The 17,632-nt window shown below is 39.0% G+C and overlaps 1 protein-coding gene across 1 annotated transcript; it reads left to right on the forward strand.

Annotated features, from left to right (window-relative positions):
- Nucleotides 1-415: 415 nt before the first annotated feature.
- On the forward strand, nt 416-2,255 carry CCL19 (C-C motif chemokine ligand 19). Its single transcript, XM_051965604.1, has 4 exons — nt 416-567; nt 1,243-1,369; nt 1,638-1,725; nt 1,927-2,255. The coding sequence occupies exons 1-4, from the start codon at nt 516-518 to the stop codon at nt 1,945-1,947; spliced, it is 288 nt and encodes a 95-aa protein (XP_051821564.1). The 5' UTR covers nt 416-515; the 3' UTR covers nt 1,948-2,255.
- The last annotated feature ends 15,377 nt before the right edge of the window (nt 2,256-17,632 follow it).

The following is a 17,632-nucleotide window of genomic DNA, read 5'->3' on the forward strand; positions in this document are numbered from 1 at the left end:
TCCAAAGCTGGTTCTTTCAAATGTGATTCCCCCACAATGGGGGGATCTTTCCAAACCTGGTCCTTACATGCCATCAGAAAGGATAGTACAAATGTCCCCCCCAACAGAACTGATAGAATTGTCACACTTCCATGGGGAATAATGAAAAAGAAAATGACTATGAAGACAGACTGCTCACCCCCAATGAAGGGGGGAGAAGACAAAGGAGGGAAATTATGCCGTTAGACAAAGTCCAGATTTCCTAAGAGTGGGAGCTCAGCCCAGTGGAGGGGCAATGCCAGAGGCACAAGTGGGGATGAGAGACCATGGGAAAGAGCAGGGGGGGGCACCACAAGGGAGATGGTGGGGGCGGGGATTTCTGGACACGAAAAAACGAAAGTCTACACTGGGACATAAATAGAAGAAGAGGTCTCAAAACTCACACTCACACTCAGGCTCACACACACGCTGCTGGCAGTCTCTTGGTGCTACTCTGTAATCCAATCGACTGCTGGGAAATCTGCTCAGAACAAACCATGAGACCCCTCCTGCTCCTCAGCCTGCTCCTTCTCTGCCTCACCGACCCAGGTAAGGGAGTAGAGTCTCTCTTTCTGTCAAACCTGAGAATAAATGGACAGAGACACCAGGGAATATATAGCTGTCTGTAAATCTGACCCTGCTTCTGATTGTGTCGGGTGAAGATTTCATTGTGTGGATGCGATTATGTCCATATGAGATATAGAATCATCGATTTGGAAGTGAAAAGAGCTTTAGGGATCCTTTAATCCATTCTTCTTATTTTACAGATAGAGAAAGTGAGGTATAGAGACTTAAAAAAAAAAAAAAGGAACGTATGCATGTCCTACTGTGGGCAGGAGTGTGTTTTTGTCTGTGGGGTCTGACTGTGTGACTGTACAGCTTTCCATGCGTCGGTAGGTGGGTCTCAGTGCTTAAGCCCATCTTTCCTTGCCTCTCTCGGAGTGTCAGTGGGCACAGTTGTTTTCGGATGTTCACCCCAAGTTTTCCTCGAAGTTTGGTCTATTGATTCTCAACAATTAGAGTGTCCTGGGACCGGGATGACGGCTCTTGCGGGAAATCGCAGGGGGGGAAAGAGCATTCGGGTTCCTAGCCTCCTCTTGGCTCCTCTCCGGAGCGGATTGCTCTGGGGTATTGGCTGAGTGGCTCTGCATCCTTGCGAGACAGAGATCAGAGCACCCCAGTCCTCCCCCTCTGACTCCCCGCCCCTCCGAATCCCTCCCGCAGCTTGGAGCGGTACCAATGATGCAGAAGACTGCTGTCTGTCTGTCACCAAACTCATCATCCCCCGCCACATCGTGTGTGCCTACCGCCGGCTCAGCCCAGAGAACGGCTGCCGATTATCCGCAGTAGTGTGAGTGAGGGGTAGCCGACTTCCTTCTCCCCCCCCCCCTCCATCCCCTTCTCTCCAGAGCCCCATTCGCTTCCACATCCGATGCCAAAAGAATTCCTTGCTCAAGACCAGCTCCCCTTCTTCCAGGAAGTCTTCACCCACTCCGACCTCTTGCAATTCCGACTTCTATCTCCGCTTTGGTTTCCGGCTTTGTCCCTACACCTAACCCTTGTCTTCAGACAGTCAACTAAAAGGGAATTCTCACTTTCCTCCAAACTCTGACTTCTAGGTTCACTACACAGAAAGGTCATCAGCTCTGTGCTCCCCCTGACCGGCCCTGGGTGAAACGGCTCATCAAGAAACTTGATAATCCCCAGGTAAGCACCTTCCCATCCAGCTCTCTATCCTAGTCCCACCTGTCCCCAAATTCAATCTTCGCCCTTCTTCCAATAGCCCTCAAGTTTCTTCCCTTCAGAAACGTCAAGTGATCCTCAGGGACCTCCACTGACCTCTGGTCACTCCTCCAGTGACTTTCAAAGACGCCCAGTAACTTCCGATCATTTTTCCTCTTCCTTTAGTACAACCCCAACTGCAGTTAGTTTAGGCACAGGAGGAGAAGAGGAAAGAGTCTGGACATCAGGATGGAAGTATTTGATCCAGCAGCCAGTTTGGGAAGAGCTCATGATGCCCCAGGACGGATGAGGAAAGAGAACCAGGAAATCTAGCCCTTGGCTCCAGCCTGGAATTGAGATGGGGTTGCTGGTGGGGTGGGGAGGGGGAGGCAGAGAATAATTTTTGAGGTGTGAGCTTGACTGTGAGTGTGAGTATAATACAGGCACTGGGGCAGTTAATATGAAGTCTGATGCTGGAAGTGGAACAATTTTAAATAAATCACTTTTGCCCTCCGTCTGTCTGTCAGTGTGTTTGTCCTGTAGGTTAAGGTGGAGTGCGAATAAATATTCATCAACCAGTTTTCTAGGAAAAGCTGGACACATTTTTATGTTTAATATACATTATTTATTACTCCATCGCTTTCTTAAATCTAGATGATCAACAGAACAATAAATCGAGGCCTGATTTGAATTTCTGATTTCTAAGATATAAATGCTCATACTGAAAATTTATGACTTTCCCAAGCCAGCATCAGTTGGCTGTAGCATACTCTTGGGTGGGGAAAGGCATAAGGTACAAGAAGAAAGAGGAACGTAAATAGATGTAGCTGAAGAGGAAAGTGAAGAGCCAGTTTAAAGAGAAAGAATCAGTGAAAAATTCTTATTTTTTCCTTTTACCCTGATATTCCTTATTTTGTAGTAAAATAATTTCTGGCACTACTGACACACTCAGCAAATGGGTCCAGTAAAGTATCACTTACCTGAGAACCAGGCAAATCTTTGAGGAGACAAACTTGGGGGGGTAGCCCTTAAAAATATCTATAGTTCAACCTCATCACCAGAGCAAAGTCTGGAAAACCAATCTAGAGTGATCTTATTTTCTCATTGACCAAGGCAGCTAAGAGATAGCTTTATTCTGAAGTGAGGATAGAATCAAGGGGATCAGGAAGCCAGATAGAAATGGATCTGGGAATAGACAGAGGTTTCCAGAACTAAGAAGTCTCTATGTGACACTTCTTTCCAAGTCAGCATGTCAATTAATCCATGTGCATTTTTACTAATTATATGTAAAAACAATTTTTAACATTGATTTTTTTTAAATTTTAAGTTCCAAATTCTCTACCCTTTTTCTTTGCATGTATTGCATTTATTTGCTTTACCTTGCACCAGACAAAGAAAAATTAAATAAGTCTTTAGAAAAATTAAATGTCTTTGCCTCAAAGAACTTATATTCTATAAGGCAATGGATTTTAACTTTTTTTGTGAACCATTAAACCCCTTTGGCAGTGTGGATGCCTTCTCAGGATACTGTGTTTAGAGACAAAATAAAATATGAAAGATTATAAGAGAAATCAAGACTAATTGAAATTAAGATATATTTTTTTTCTCATTTCTAAATTCCTGAATCTCCCAAAATGTAATTCTGAGGGATCTGGAAAGCCCCAGATTAAGAACTCCTGCTTTGAGGAAGATGACACATACACTTAAAACTTTTTGTTTTTCAGTCTTTTTCAGTTATGTCTGACTTTTTGTATCCTTTCCTAGGGTTTTCTTGGCAAAAATATTGGAGTGCTTTACCATTTCTTTCAAAAGATCATTTTATTAAAAAAAAAAAAAGATCATTTTACAGACAAGAAAATGAGGCAAACAGAGCTAAGTGACTTGTACTTGTTCGAGTGTCTAAGGATTGAACACTTAAGTGTCTGAGGTGTGTAGCCTGTATAAGGATTACACAGCTAGTAAATGTCTGAGGCTGGATCCTGACCTCAGGCCAAGAATTCTATCCACCACATATATGTGCCACTTAACTGCCCATACTTTAAAAAATAGCCATAAATACAAGGTAATTTTGGTGGAAGGGTTAGGAAAAACATCAAGTAGAGCAGTGGTGGGGGACATCCAGTCTGCTTATTATAAAAGGCTTGCAAAATCACTTGGTCTGGCCCTTCCAAGGCAACTACAAGTAATGATAAACTGAAAGTTAAGTACAATGACATAGTTTTTAAGTTGATGATTTTATATGGCCTGCAAATAATATAAATATCCAAATGGCCTTTGGCAGAAAAAAAAAAAAGTTCCCCACCCCTAATGCAGAGATTTGAAGAAGGAAATTAAAAACTCAGGAAGGAAACTAAAACTCAGAAAAGGTGGAGGTATAAATGTAATGCACTTCAGGTATGGGAGACAGCCCGTGCAGAAGTGTAGTGATGAGGGATGGAGTAGCATGCATGAGAGGAAAGGAAAGAAGGCCAGCTTGACTATAATGTGAAGTACCTGAAGGAAAGTCATACATAATCAGGCTGTTAAGGTAGATTGGAGCTATGTTGTTAAGGGTATCAAATGTCCAACAAGGGAATTTGTATTTATTCCTATAGGTAATAGAGAATCAGAGGAGTTTATTGAGTATGAAAGTGATATAATTGGACTTGTGCTTTAGGAAGAGAAACTCTATAACCATGTAGTATATCTGAAATTAGCTGTTTGCTATATCAGTTTTCCCTTTTACCCTGAGATTCCTTATTTTATCATCTCTTGCACTATCCTTATCAGCAACTGGGTTGAGTAAAACCCTTTAGTGGCTTTGTTTAGTGGGCAAAGCATCAAAAAACCTGAGTTTAAGTTTCAGCTCTAATATTGACTTGGAATCTGGCATATGAGCTTGGAAAAGTCATTTAAACTCTCTAAGCCTCAGTTTTCTTCATCTGCAAAATTAATGATTAATTAATTTTAATTAAATCAATGAACATTAGACTACCTAATTCTCAGCTTTGTTGGTTGGGTTTTGTTCCTTTGTTTTACAAAGAAATTATTGTAAAACACTATAGAAGTATGAGTCACTGGAGAAACTCACAATTAAAAGAGTTCAAATCCAGCCTCCAATGCTTATTATGTTACCCTAGTCAAATTGCTTAATAAAAAGATATTAAATCTCAGTTTCCTCATCTCTAAGACTAAGGTAACAATAGTACCTACTTCCCAAGCTTGTTATAATTCATTCTAATAGACATGTCTCTGACTGTTTATCTGATGTATAGCCCCAAACTTACAATTTTTAAGAAAATTGTTGTAGTCAAATAAAGTTAGATCTAAACAATTGATAGAATATCAGGTGCTTGTGGGTAGGCTGAGTTAATATGATAAAAATGATAATTCTACTTAATTAATCTACTTATTCAATGCCATACCAATCAAATTGTCAAGAAATTACTTTATAGAGTTAGAAAAAATAACAAATTCACCTGGAAGAACAAAAGGCCAAGAATTTCAAGGGAATTAGTGAAAAAAATTGCAAAGGAAAGTAGACTAGCTATACCAGACCTATAAACAAAGTGATGGTCATCAAAACCATCTGGTAGTGGCTAAGAAATAGAATGGAATAGGTTAGGTTCACAACACACAATATTCAATGATGATAATAATCTAGTGTTTGATAAACCCAAAACTCCAACTTCTGGGATAAGAATTCACTATCTGACAAAATTGCTGGGAAAACTAGAAAACATGGCAAAAACTAGGCATTGTCCAACATGTAATACCGTATACCAAGATAAGGTCAAAATGGGTTCATGATTTAGACAAAGAATAATATTGTAAGCAAATGAGGAAAAAAAGGGATAGTTTACCTCAGATCTGTGGAGTAGGAAGAAATTTATGGCCAAACAAGAGCTACAGAACATTATGAAATGCAAAACAGATAGTTTTGATTACATTAAATTAAAAAGGTTTTGTACAAACAAAACAAATGCAGCCAAGACTAGAAGAGAAGCAAAAAGCAGGGGAAAAAATTTTTATGTCCAGTGTTTCTGATAAAAGCCTCATTTTTTAAATGACTCAAATTCATAAGAATACAAGCCATTTTCCCCCAATTGATAAATGATCAAAGGATATGAACAATTTTCAGATGATAAAATTAAAATCATTGGAGAAATGCAAATTAAGACAACTCTGAGGTACCATTTCACATCTGTCCTATTGACTAATTTGAGACAGAAAAAATAATGATAAATTTTGGAGGGGATGTAGGAAAAATGGACTAATGCATTATTGGTGGAGTTATGAATTGATCCAACCATTCTGGAGAGCAATCTGGAATTATGCCCCAAAGGTTATCAAACTGTGCATATCCTTTGATTCAGCAGTGTCTCTACTAGATCTATATTCCAAAGAGATTATAAAAAAGGAATAGGACCCACATGTGCAAAAATATTTGTAGCAGCCCTTTTTGTAGTGGTTAAGGAACTGGAAATTTAGTGGATTGCAATCAGCTGAGGAATGGCTGAATAAGCTATGGTATATGAATTTGTGGAAGGTTATTGTTCTATAAGAAAGAAGATTGTTGTATCTCCTATTTTAAGAAGTGACCCAGCTTGCTTCTGAATTGAGTTAGCTCCTAATTCTTCAGACTCCTGCCAGGAGGGGAAGCAGGAGATAGAAGGCAGAGGCTAATCACTCTCCTCTTCTCAGAGAAAGTATTATCTAGAATTATATGTATATGTTTCCTTAAATGTTATTAGTTTAGGGGAGATGAGTTATCTCTCTAAGAAGTGAGGATGGCTGACATGGGCACTTCCTAAAATGGAAGTTCCAAAGATAGTTTTCTTTTATACTTCACAGAAAATGCAAAAAATACAAAGGACTCATAGGTGCCTGTGAACAAAAAACACAGACCTAGCATATTTGATTCCTCCCCACAAGATAAAAAACACTTTGTGGGACTGATGAACAAATTATTTTCATTTGCTTCTACATGAAAACTGGCCAACTCGCAATAATGATCTCACAGCAACAATAGGAATAGCAACAAGAATAATAATGAGATCCCTTTCCCATCCAGCTATATTGTTAGATTTTTAGTTGCATGGCAATCATTTGTAAAAGACATTCTTCTTTTTCCAAGAAGCGCAGTGCCAGGGAAATCTTCCTAAGGGGATGAGTTTGCTTTTATTGACCCTGAAAAAAAACAGGAAGTCAAATGTCTAAATTATGGAACTAGGGAGCTCTCCAGTTTTGGGACTGCCTGTGTGGTGCTGCTTAGGAAAGCTTCCTTTTCCAGTTATGAGACTAGATTCTGCTATTATTTAACCTATGAAATTCAGAATTCTCCCCACCCCAACACTTACTGTTGAGGCTTAGGAACATGTATAAGAAATGTCTACCTAAAAAAAAAGGGGGAAATGTGTATGTATACATGTGTGTATAGACATATACACATGTACATATATGCATTTGTATACAAATATGTCAGAGCATATGGTAGAATTGTGTATACATACACAACACATATCACAATACATTTATGTGTATATATATATATATATATATGTGTATGTGATGCAGTCACATATATGCACATATTTAACACTGCTATATGCTTCTATTGTATCACTACTGATTTTTCTAGAAGGGGAAAGAGGATGAAAAGAAGAGAGAAATCCCCTCTTTCCATATCTTTTGCTACATTCCAGAAGGCACAAGATAAAATGAAAAGAGGGAAGGCTATGGAGAGAGACAGAGAGTCAGAGACAGAGACAAGGAGAGAGACAGATATGGAGAGTGACAAAGAAACACACAGAGAGACAGAGAGATACAGAGAAGGAGAGTGAGAAAGACACAGATAAAAAGAGAGAGTGCCTGCCTATGGGGATGAGCTTGCTTTTATTGACCCTGAAAAAGAATAGACAATCATTACTTTTCTATATCACAATGGTCCAGACCTGGTAATCTCATCCAATGACTTGGGAAAATTGATCAGGGACTGCCCTCATCCACCACTTATATAGGTTAGATTTCAGAAGAAACTTCCTAAAAATTAGAAGTATCCAAAAATGAAATGGGCTGCCTTGGAAGATTGTGAGTTCTCCTTCACCAGAGGTTTTCAAGCAGAGTCAGCATGATTATTTCTCAGGTATATTAAATCACTGAGGATTCCAATTCCAGTATGAACTAGATGATATGACTACCAAGATTTCTTCCAATCCTAAAATTCTGTAAAATCACAGAGCTGGGAAGTACTCCAGTACTACAATTCCAGTATATTTTCCTCCAAACCATCTTTATAGACCACGGCCTCTCAAGAAACAGGATGACCCAATGGGAAGAGCAGAATGAAGGTGAATACTGGAAGGAAATCAATAAAATGAAGCATGTATACAGGAGGGAAAATCAGGCTAGCAAGGAGACCCAAAGTTAACAGAACTGTCAAAGATGTACTAAAATGGTTGAGCAATCACCTTTTAGAATAGACTTATTTTACTTGGCTCCAGGAGGCAGAATTAGGAATAATAAATTGAAGTTGCAGGGAGAGAGGTTTCAAGAAGGTGTAAAGAAAACCTTACAAACAGACAGTTGCCCTGGAAGTCTTCAGATGGAGTCTGGATGACACTATTTTTCAGGAATGTTATAGAAAAGATTTCTATTTGGTTAACGGTTCAAGTAAATGGCCTCTGAACTTTTAGCTCTGGCATCCTGTGAATTGGGCAGATTCCCATTAAAAGAGTTTGGACTTGTGATGGAGCCGTCTGCATCCAGAGAGAGGACTATGGGGACTAAATTTGAATCACAACATAGTATTTTCACCTTTTGGTCATTTGCTTGCTTTTTTTCCTTTCTCGTTTTTTCGTTTTTGATCTGATTTTTCTTGTACAGGACGATAAATGAGGAAAGAAGTATAGAAGAATTGTGCATGTTTAACATATATTGAATTACTTGCCATCTAGAGAAGGGAGTGGGAGAAAGGGAGGGAGAAAAAATTCAGAACACAAGATTTTTGCAAGGGTGAACATTGAAAACTATCTATGCATATATTTTGAAAATAAAAAGCTAAAAATGAGTTTGAACAGAAAGGGAAGAGAAGAGAAAATGAAAGTACAGGGGAAAAAAACAGGAAAACCAAAGACTTTACAAATACTATCTCATTCTATCCTCCCAACAACCTTCATTTTACAGATGTGGAAACTGAGGCAGATGGACATTAAGTGACTTGCTTAATATAAGTAATTGAAATAAGTTAATATCTGAGATAAGATTTGAACTCAGGGCAAACTAGGTCAGGAGTTAGCTGACCTCGGAGGAACATAAGAATGATATAAGGAAGAGTATAAAGGGAACTGGCCAGAAGGATTCTAAATATTTAGCTTAATCTCTTCATTTTGTAGTTGAGGAAATAAGTCCCAGAATGTAAGAAAAAACTTCCCCAGTGGTCAGATACTGAAATAGAAGCAAAGCTGGGACCAGAACCCAGAACCCCAAGTCCCACATCATTTTTTCTAATCTCTTCTTTCTTTAAAAGAGGAAATTGAGATCCCTTCTCCCCTCAAAAGTTGTGATTTTCCTAAATTCATTCAGAGCAAATTAGCAGCGGAAGTGGAAATAAGTTGCTCTCCTGAACCCTTATCTCTAGTTCTTTTCTTTACCATGTGTCATATTTCCTATACTAAATAGAAATACATCTCCCTGTAATTTCCCCACATTGAGTCTAGTGTCTACTCCTGAAAAATAATTCAAATCCTTTCCCATCCTGATAGCTCTCTTCTGGATGTTAACTAGTACTTGGTCAAGTGATTAGGCCAAGGGCCAATAATCTCACTGCCCTAGAGTATTGTGTTCAGTTCTGGACACCTTATTTTAAAAGGGTCATTGGCAAATTGGAATCCCTCCAGAAGGCAACCCCAATGTTATCTACTTTATAAGAACACAGTAAAGGCTGAAGGAGAAAAGAATTAGAAGAGAACTGATAGTTGTTTTCAAATAGCCAAAAGATTGTTTTGTTGAAATGAAGTGGATTTGGGCCCTAAGTGAAAAAAATTTCTTTTAATAATTAGAGTTGAGTTAGAACAAATGGAAATGGATTTGGTTTTAATTAAGTCAGATTCTAAGAAGACCTTTGGGGGTGGGTAGTATTGGAATCCTATCCCTGAATGACTCTACAATTCACTGAGCCAGAAATGGAAAGTCCCTGAACCCTGTTCCTCCACTGCTATCCCAAATCTCTGAAGCAGGTATGTGATGGGAGCTGGGAACCCCAAATGATCCATAAAGATCAAATATCACTAGTTGGGAGGTGGAAAAAGGAAGGGGAAGGGCCTGGCGTCAGAAACCTCTGGACTGTGACCAGAAAAACAAAAACTGATGTAAGGGAGGAGCCCCAGGTCCTGCTCTCATCTTCCAGATCCAAATGATTCTGACTGGCCACAACAGGCACTCAATCAATCATCCTGGATAAACACTTCTCTCTTATTTTACTCATTTCTGAGGAGAGCTCCACAGTCCTTCTGGTCACCCAAGTTCTCATGGTGTTTGGTATTGTCCTTAACTTTTCCCTCTCCCTAAGTCCATTAGTTCAATCAATTGCCAGATCTTGTCATTTAATACCCTCCTAATGGATATCCTTAATTCATCTCTCAGACAGCTTAAAAAAATGATTTTCCTAAAGCACAAGTCTGAGTGTATCCCTTCTTAATTCAACAAATATTAATTAATGACTCTCTATTTGTTACCTTTACAACATTCAGATAAAAGCTCCTTGATTTAGATTCTAAAGCCCTTCCCAGATGGCCTTGTCCCTAAGCCAGGAAGCCCCTTTCCCCTCCCTCTTGCATTGAGAGCCCCATTAGACTAAGGCCAAAAACTGTCTTTTCCTTTCTTTTCATTCCAATATTTAGTACAATGCCTTGAACACAGTGAGCACTTAATAAATGCTTGTGGACTTGGCTCCCACCATTTTAGAATCCCTTATTTCACTTAAAATTCAGCTTTTCTCTACAAAAATTGGAACATCTAGGTGACACCCTAGTGCCCAGAATATTGGTCCTGGAAAACTCATTTTCCTGAGTTCAAATATGACCTCAGGAACTTACTACCTGTGTGACTCTGGGCAAGTCACTTAACTCTGCTTCAGTTTCCTGTAAAATGGAGAACAAAATGGCAAACCACCCCAATATCTTTGCCAAGAAAACCTCAATAGGATCACAAAAAAAATTGGACAGAACTAAACCGCAAAAACTATTTTTATTTTGGATAGATAGGTGAATATCTTCCTTAAATTACATTTGTAAACTCCTTGAAGATGAGGATTGTTTCATTTTTACCTTTCAGCACCTAGTACACAATGGTTGGTGCATAGTAGGTATAAAATGCTTGTTTATTGGTCAAACACTACAACTACCACCACTATTAGAAATAACATCCAAAAGAGAGCCTTAATTGATCAAAGATGGACAGAAGCAGCTACACCCAGAGAAAGAACACTGGGAAAAGAATATAAACTGCTTGCATTTTTGTTTTTCTTCCCGGGTTATTTATACCTTCTGAATTCAATTCTCCCTGTGCAACAAGAAAACTGTTCGGTTCTGCACACATATATTGTATCTAGGATATACTGCAACCCATTCAACATGTAAAGGACTGCTTGCCATCTGGGGGAAGGGGTGGAGGGAGGGAGGGGAAAAATTGGAACAGAAGTGAATGCAAGGGATAATGCTGTAAAAAATTACCCTGGTATGGGTTCTATCAATAAAAAGTTATTTAAAAAAATAACATCCATCTTTTCCATCCAATCATTCAATTTTGCAACCTCAATATTATCCTCAACTCCTCAATTACTTGTTTACCATAGTTACATTCTGTTGGTGTCTTGACATTTCTACCTTTCAAATGTTACCTTCTCTTTATTCACAAAAGTATTGCCTTTATCCAGGTCCTTATCATCTTTTGACTACACTAGACTATTACAAAAGTAATCTTTTTTAAAAATTAGTATTTTATTTTAAATTCAGAATTCTCTCCTATCTCCTCCATCCATTGAGAAAGCAAGAAAAATAAAAGTCATTACAAATATGTATAGTCAAGTAAAATAAATTGCCTCATACATTGTTGTTTAGTAATCTTCAACCTTGTCCAACTTTTTATGATCCCATTTGAGTTTTTTTTGGCAAAGAAAGAGCTCTTTGCCATTTCCTTCTCCAGCACATCCCACGATCACACATGTAATAAGTATCTGAGGCCAGATTTGAATTCAGGAAGATGAGTCTTCTGGATTCCAGTCCCTGCACTCTATCCATTGCACTAAATCTCCTATTTCTCTCTCTCTTTCTCTCTCTCTCTCTCGCTCTTCTCTCTTTCACTCTCCTCTCTTGCTCTCTCTCTCTTTTTCTCTCTCTCTCTCCCCTCTCTCCCTCTCTCTCTCTTTCATTTCCCCCCCTTTCTCTCTTCTCCCTCTCTCTTTCTTACTTCTCTCTGTATATGTCTACATGCATATACACACACAAATATATATACATATATACATACACATATATTCTATCTACACTGAGTCTATTAGCTCTCTGTATGTAGGCCGATAGCATGTTTTAGTACGAGCTTTTGGAACTATGGTTGGTTCCATTGTGTGCCTGTGAAGATATCCTAAGTCTTTCAAAGTTGCTTGTCTTAATAGAATTGTTGCTAAGTAAATTATTTTCTTGGTTCTGCCCATTTCCTTTTGTTTCAGTCCATAAAAGTCTTCCCAAGACACAATAACCTCCTATCACATTCATATACCATAACTAGTTGGTTACAAAATGGGTACAAAAGCTTTCCAACTGGTGTCCTTCCCTCAAATGTCTCCCTACTCCAAAATTCATCCTCCTCATGTGGCTGTAAAGTGATTTTCCAAAATTTCAGATCATCCCATCCCCCTATACATACACACACTCATACACATTGTTCCCTATTACCTCCAAGATCAAATATAAAAATCCTTTATTTGGCATTTAAAACCTTTCATTACCTGGCTTGTTCTATCTTTCCAGTCTTCTTACACTTTTCTGTCTCCCATAAACTTTCCCATCCTTATCTATTTGCTGTACCTCACACAAGGCACTCCATTTCTGGAACCCAGTCCTTCACACTGGCTATCCCCCAGTCAGCCTCTGGGTCCAATGACAAGACACAGAACAGGACAACTGGAGATGGCCCTGGATGTGGCTTGACCTGGGACCTTTTGTTGGCCAGTCAATGAGAGCCAGAGTGCTTTGGGTTTAAGTCATGGTCTTCAAGAAAGAAATCTAGCCAAGATATCTTGGGAGATTTTAGCAATCAAAATGTACATTCCTTTGAGCAGAGCACCCACAGATAAAAGCATGATACTTTCCTTCCTTCTTGCTTTCAGTGATGGCAATAGGAGAGACAGGACAGAATTATTGAAAGTCACATTGACTCAGTGACCCCGTTTTGGGGAAAGCCACACTAAGCCTGCAGCTTCTTATACAGCTTGCTCTTTGTCTTTGTCACTACCTGCACTACCTGTGGGAGTAAGGGGTGTTCAGGGAGAACTAGCCCCTCCGGTGTGAGGGTTGGCTAATCGCTTCTCAGGATGCTCATCCACCTTTGGTGTCCACCTTCACCCAGCTCATATGGCTGGCTGGCTCTGAGAAGCTGTCGCACACCCAGTGGTCATACTCCAGTAAACCTTCTCCACAGACGAGCTAAACCAGGTTGAGTTATGATAACCAATGGGCTTCAAAACTTCAAACCTCATATCAACTGAGGGGAGTTCTGTCCAAGCACATGAGGTTTTCTGAGGCAGAAAGAGCGGATGAGAATAATTTGTTCCAACAGGCATGAAATTGGCAGCAGCAGGAGTTACTTAGAGCTTGGTCAGACATCAAAGGTTCCAAGGTCATTGCCAGTCATTTTTTCTTTAGCCTTGCCACTGGACCTTCTTGAGTTGGAAGAAAGAGTGAGATTGATAACTTTTTGCAAGTCTACCCACTTAAATCTAATTCATATACAAGTCAAGACATCATCCCATGATGTCACTGGTCCTCTTTGAAATGAAGAACAAACAACAACCCCTACCTGCAAATTGTCACGTACTTGCTATCTTTGGGAGGAACTGAGATGCAGGGGTCCAACCTCTTTTGCTGATAGTGACCTATCTGAATTGTATAACTCATTACAAAAGTTATCAATAAAAAGGTGGTCCCCACTTTTAAGCCATTGCTGATCTCCAGTGATGTACCAGTCAACTTGTTTTAATTCTCTTTGTCCTTTGTCTTTAATGCCCTTTGTCTCTTTGCCTCCTTAATCAGGGTAAAAAAAAAAAAAAAAACCTAAAAGAGTTTTCTTTTCAATAGCCAGTTTGGGGCCTTAGTCTAATGGAGTTACCCATGCAAGAGGAGAGGGGGAAAGGGCTTCCTGGTTTAGGGAACTACCCAAGCAGCAAGGCCATCTGGGAAGGGCTTTAGAATCCAAACCAAGGAGCTTATATTTGAATCTAAAGGTAACAAATGGAGAGCCATTAGAATTTGTTGAATTAAGAAGCGATATACTCAGACCTGTATTTTAGGAAAATCAATTTTTTAGCTATCTGAAAGTTGAATCAAGGATACCCATTAGGCGGGTATTAAATGACAATTTTCAATAGTCAGGAGACCCAGTTCTAGTCTCAGGAGAGGGAGACTGGATTTCTAAAGTCCCTTATTGCTCTAATTCCTGTAATTAGATAATCTCTGATGAGGACTGGAAGAACTGTGTAGAAATAATTACAGAATTATTAGTGGTAATAGAAGTAATAGTGTTGCTGATAAGGACTGGAAGGATTGCGGTACTCTTGTCAGAAATAAGTGTAGAAGTAGCAGTGAATTTCCACTCATATGAAAGGGTGTTCCAAATTATTATTGATCAGAGAAATGCAAATTAAGACAACTCTGAGATACCACTACATGCCTGTCAGATTTGCTAAGATGACAAGAAAAAATAGTGATGAATGTTGGAGGGGATGCGGGAAAATGGGACACTGATGCATTGTTGGTGGAGTTGTGAACGAATCCAACCATTCTGGAGAGCAATCTGGAATTATGCCCAAAAAGTTATCAAACTGTGCATACCCTTTGATCCAGCAGTGGGGCTTATACCCCAAAGAGATACTAAAGAAGAGAAAGAGACTGGTATGTGCCAAAATGTTTGTGGCAGCCCTCTTTGTAGTGGCTAGAAACTGGAAATTGAATGGATGTCCATTAACAGAGAATGGTTGGGTAAATTGTGGTATATGAATGTTATGGAATATTATTGTTCTGTAAGAAATGACCAGCAGGATGAATACAGAGAGGACTGGTGAGACTTACATGAACTGATGCTGAGTGAAATGAGCAGAACCAGGAGACCATTATATACCTCAACAACGATACTGTTTGAGGATGTATTCTGATGGAAGTGGATCTCTTTGATAAAGAGAGCTAATTCAGTTTCAATTGATCAAGGATGGACAGAAGCAGCTATAACCAAAGAAAGAACACTGGGAGATGAATGTAAACTTCATTTTTGTTTTCTTCCCGGGTTATTTTTACCTTCTGAATCCAATTCTTCCTATTCAACAAGAGAACTGTTTGGTTCTGCACACATATATTGTATCTAGGATATATTGTGACATATTTAACATGTATAGGACTGCTTGCCATCTCGGGGAGGGGGTGGAGGGAGGGAAGGGAAAAAATTGGAACAGAAGTGAGTGCAAGGAGTAATGTAAAAAATTACCGTGGCATGAGTTCTATCAATAAAAAGTTATAATAAAAAATTTTTTTTCAAAAAAAAACAAAAAAGAAGTAGCAATGATATGTTCAGGATGATTGTCCCTTCCATGTATTCATTCAACCTGTATGACCTAAATAAAATCACTTAGTCTTAGTATATCTGGTCATTATGTAAGATTATTAATTGCAGAGCAGGGTGAACATGAAAATCTCTTTATTTCCCACTATTTCTAAGTCCTTCTCTAAGCTGCAGAGGAATTGTCAGTATGCATTTATAATTCTCTTATGCTCAATCTTCTATCACCACATCAAAATATCTCCATTGTCTCTCTGTCTTAACTCCACAAAGAGTAGATCTGGAGCTAGTATAGAAATTCCATTCTCCTCCAAAGAACACAGGAGTTTTAAGAGACTTAGTTCAGGGGCCCCACTGGGAGATAAAAGGTGTGTGTGGAGAGAGATCAATGTCAGTGTTCAAATGCCGGGCATTGAGAAGGGAAGGAATGTGCTGAGAGAACTTCTTTCAAGACCAGGATCCATGTCTGTGTTAGTCAATTTGTGTGTGAAGTGGGAGGGAGGAGGGCAAAAAAAGCATGGTTTTTTCCTGCTTGACTGAACAGAATTCTTCTCCTCTTCCCCTCTGCCCCTCCCCAAACCCATCATCTGTCAGACACATGTCAAGACATTCCTGCCTTACACACCATTACTCCATCTAGCCTAGTTGGGGAGTTTCTGAAAGGAATATGTTAGGGAAGCCAAGATCTAGAAGGGGCAAGGTCTGAGTTAAAATTCAGTTGACATTGTGATGTAATTTAAGAATACTAGATTGGGACTCAGAAGACTTGGAGTCTTCTACCAGTCATTCCAAGTCATTTTCTTCTTCCATATCTGTTTCCTTAAGTGTATATAATCTATAAACAACAAATTATTGAAACTAGATTTCGTGAGAGGTGGGAGGAAAGATCTGAAAAATTATATTCATGCTCAGAAAGGTCTCAAAAATTATGTTCATGTTCCCCATGCAGGAGAATATCAGAATTTGACTCATATTGCTTCCACCTAGGTTTCCACTAGGAAAATCCAGATTTGGCACATGATCTAAGACCTTAGAAAATACCAGTTCCACAAAGACCATATGTAGCAAATAACAAATAAACCCACTCATCCAAGCCAACAGCAAACAGAAATCAGAAAAGGAATACAGATGAGCATATATACCAAACAATACAGAGAGTGAATGAGCTCTCTCCCTGGGAGTAAGAGAGTCCTAGATCTCATCCATCAGAAAATTCCCTAGTATCTGGGGATAGGGACATTATGAGGGTTTTGGCTCCTTTACATGTCAGTTTTTCTGAGTCTTTCTCTCTTCTCAGGGACCTCTAATATACGTGGAACTATGTGTCCTCTGTTTCAAAAATTAAAATCTAAAATATCTCTTTTTTCAGGCTCTCAACAAGTCTAACAAGTCTTCCTTTGTGCAGATTGGGTCATTGAATAATAAAATTCTAGTTATGAGAAAAGTGTGCTAATGGGCTTTGAGCAGAGAGTTACATTCATCCTATCATGTTTGGAACTCGGGGATAAAAGAGTCAAACTTCTTTTTCTCCCCTCATTCCCACCAGAACAGTCTGCATAATTTAGTTATCTTTTCCAAATCTCAGGAATTATAGGCATGACATTCCCTGAAATCTGGAAAATTCACATAAAAAAATGTTTGGCTGCCTTTTGTATCACAAAGGTCTAATTTTTTTTCCCCTTTATTTGGGGGATGTTACAGTACCTTTTTGCAAAATATGGATTGTTGTTATATAATACTATACATACATTTCTGAGGTTCTAAAGTTTTTCTGTCTCATCTATTGGTCTTTTCATGTCATCTGCAACTTCCAACTTCCTTAAAACACCATCAAAATTCCCATTTAATTTCTCTGTGATAGAGATATCAAAATCTTGATGGGTAAAGTCAAGATGTGGAAAAGATAACTGTATAAGATCAGTGAAGAGTTGGCTTCTCTATATGTAGCTATCATTTAGTCTAAGAATTCCTTACTAGATCCAGGAACTAGGAAATATCCAGAAACCTCTCTTTAGGAGACTTGATAAAGGAACTCTTCTATGTCCAAGAGGATCCATAGTCCCAGAATTTTTCTCTTTGTTCAGAAACT

The sequence above is a fragment of the Antechinus flavipes genome, chromosome 1 (genome assembly GCF_016432865.1).
Source record: "Antechinus flavipes isolate AdamAnt ecotype Samford, QLD, Australia chromosome 1, AdamAnt_v2, whole genome shotgun sequence".
Lineage (NCBI taxonomy): Eukaryota > Metazoa > Chordata > Mammalia > Dasyuromorphia > Dasyuridae > Antechinus > Antechinus flavipes.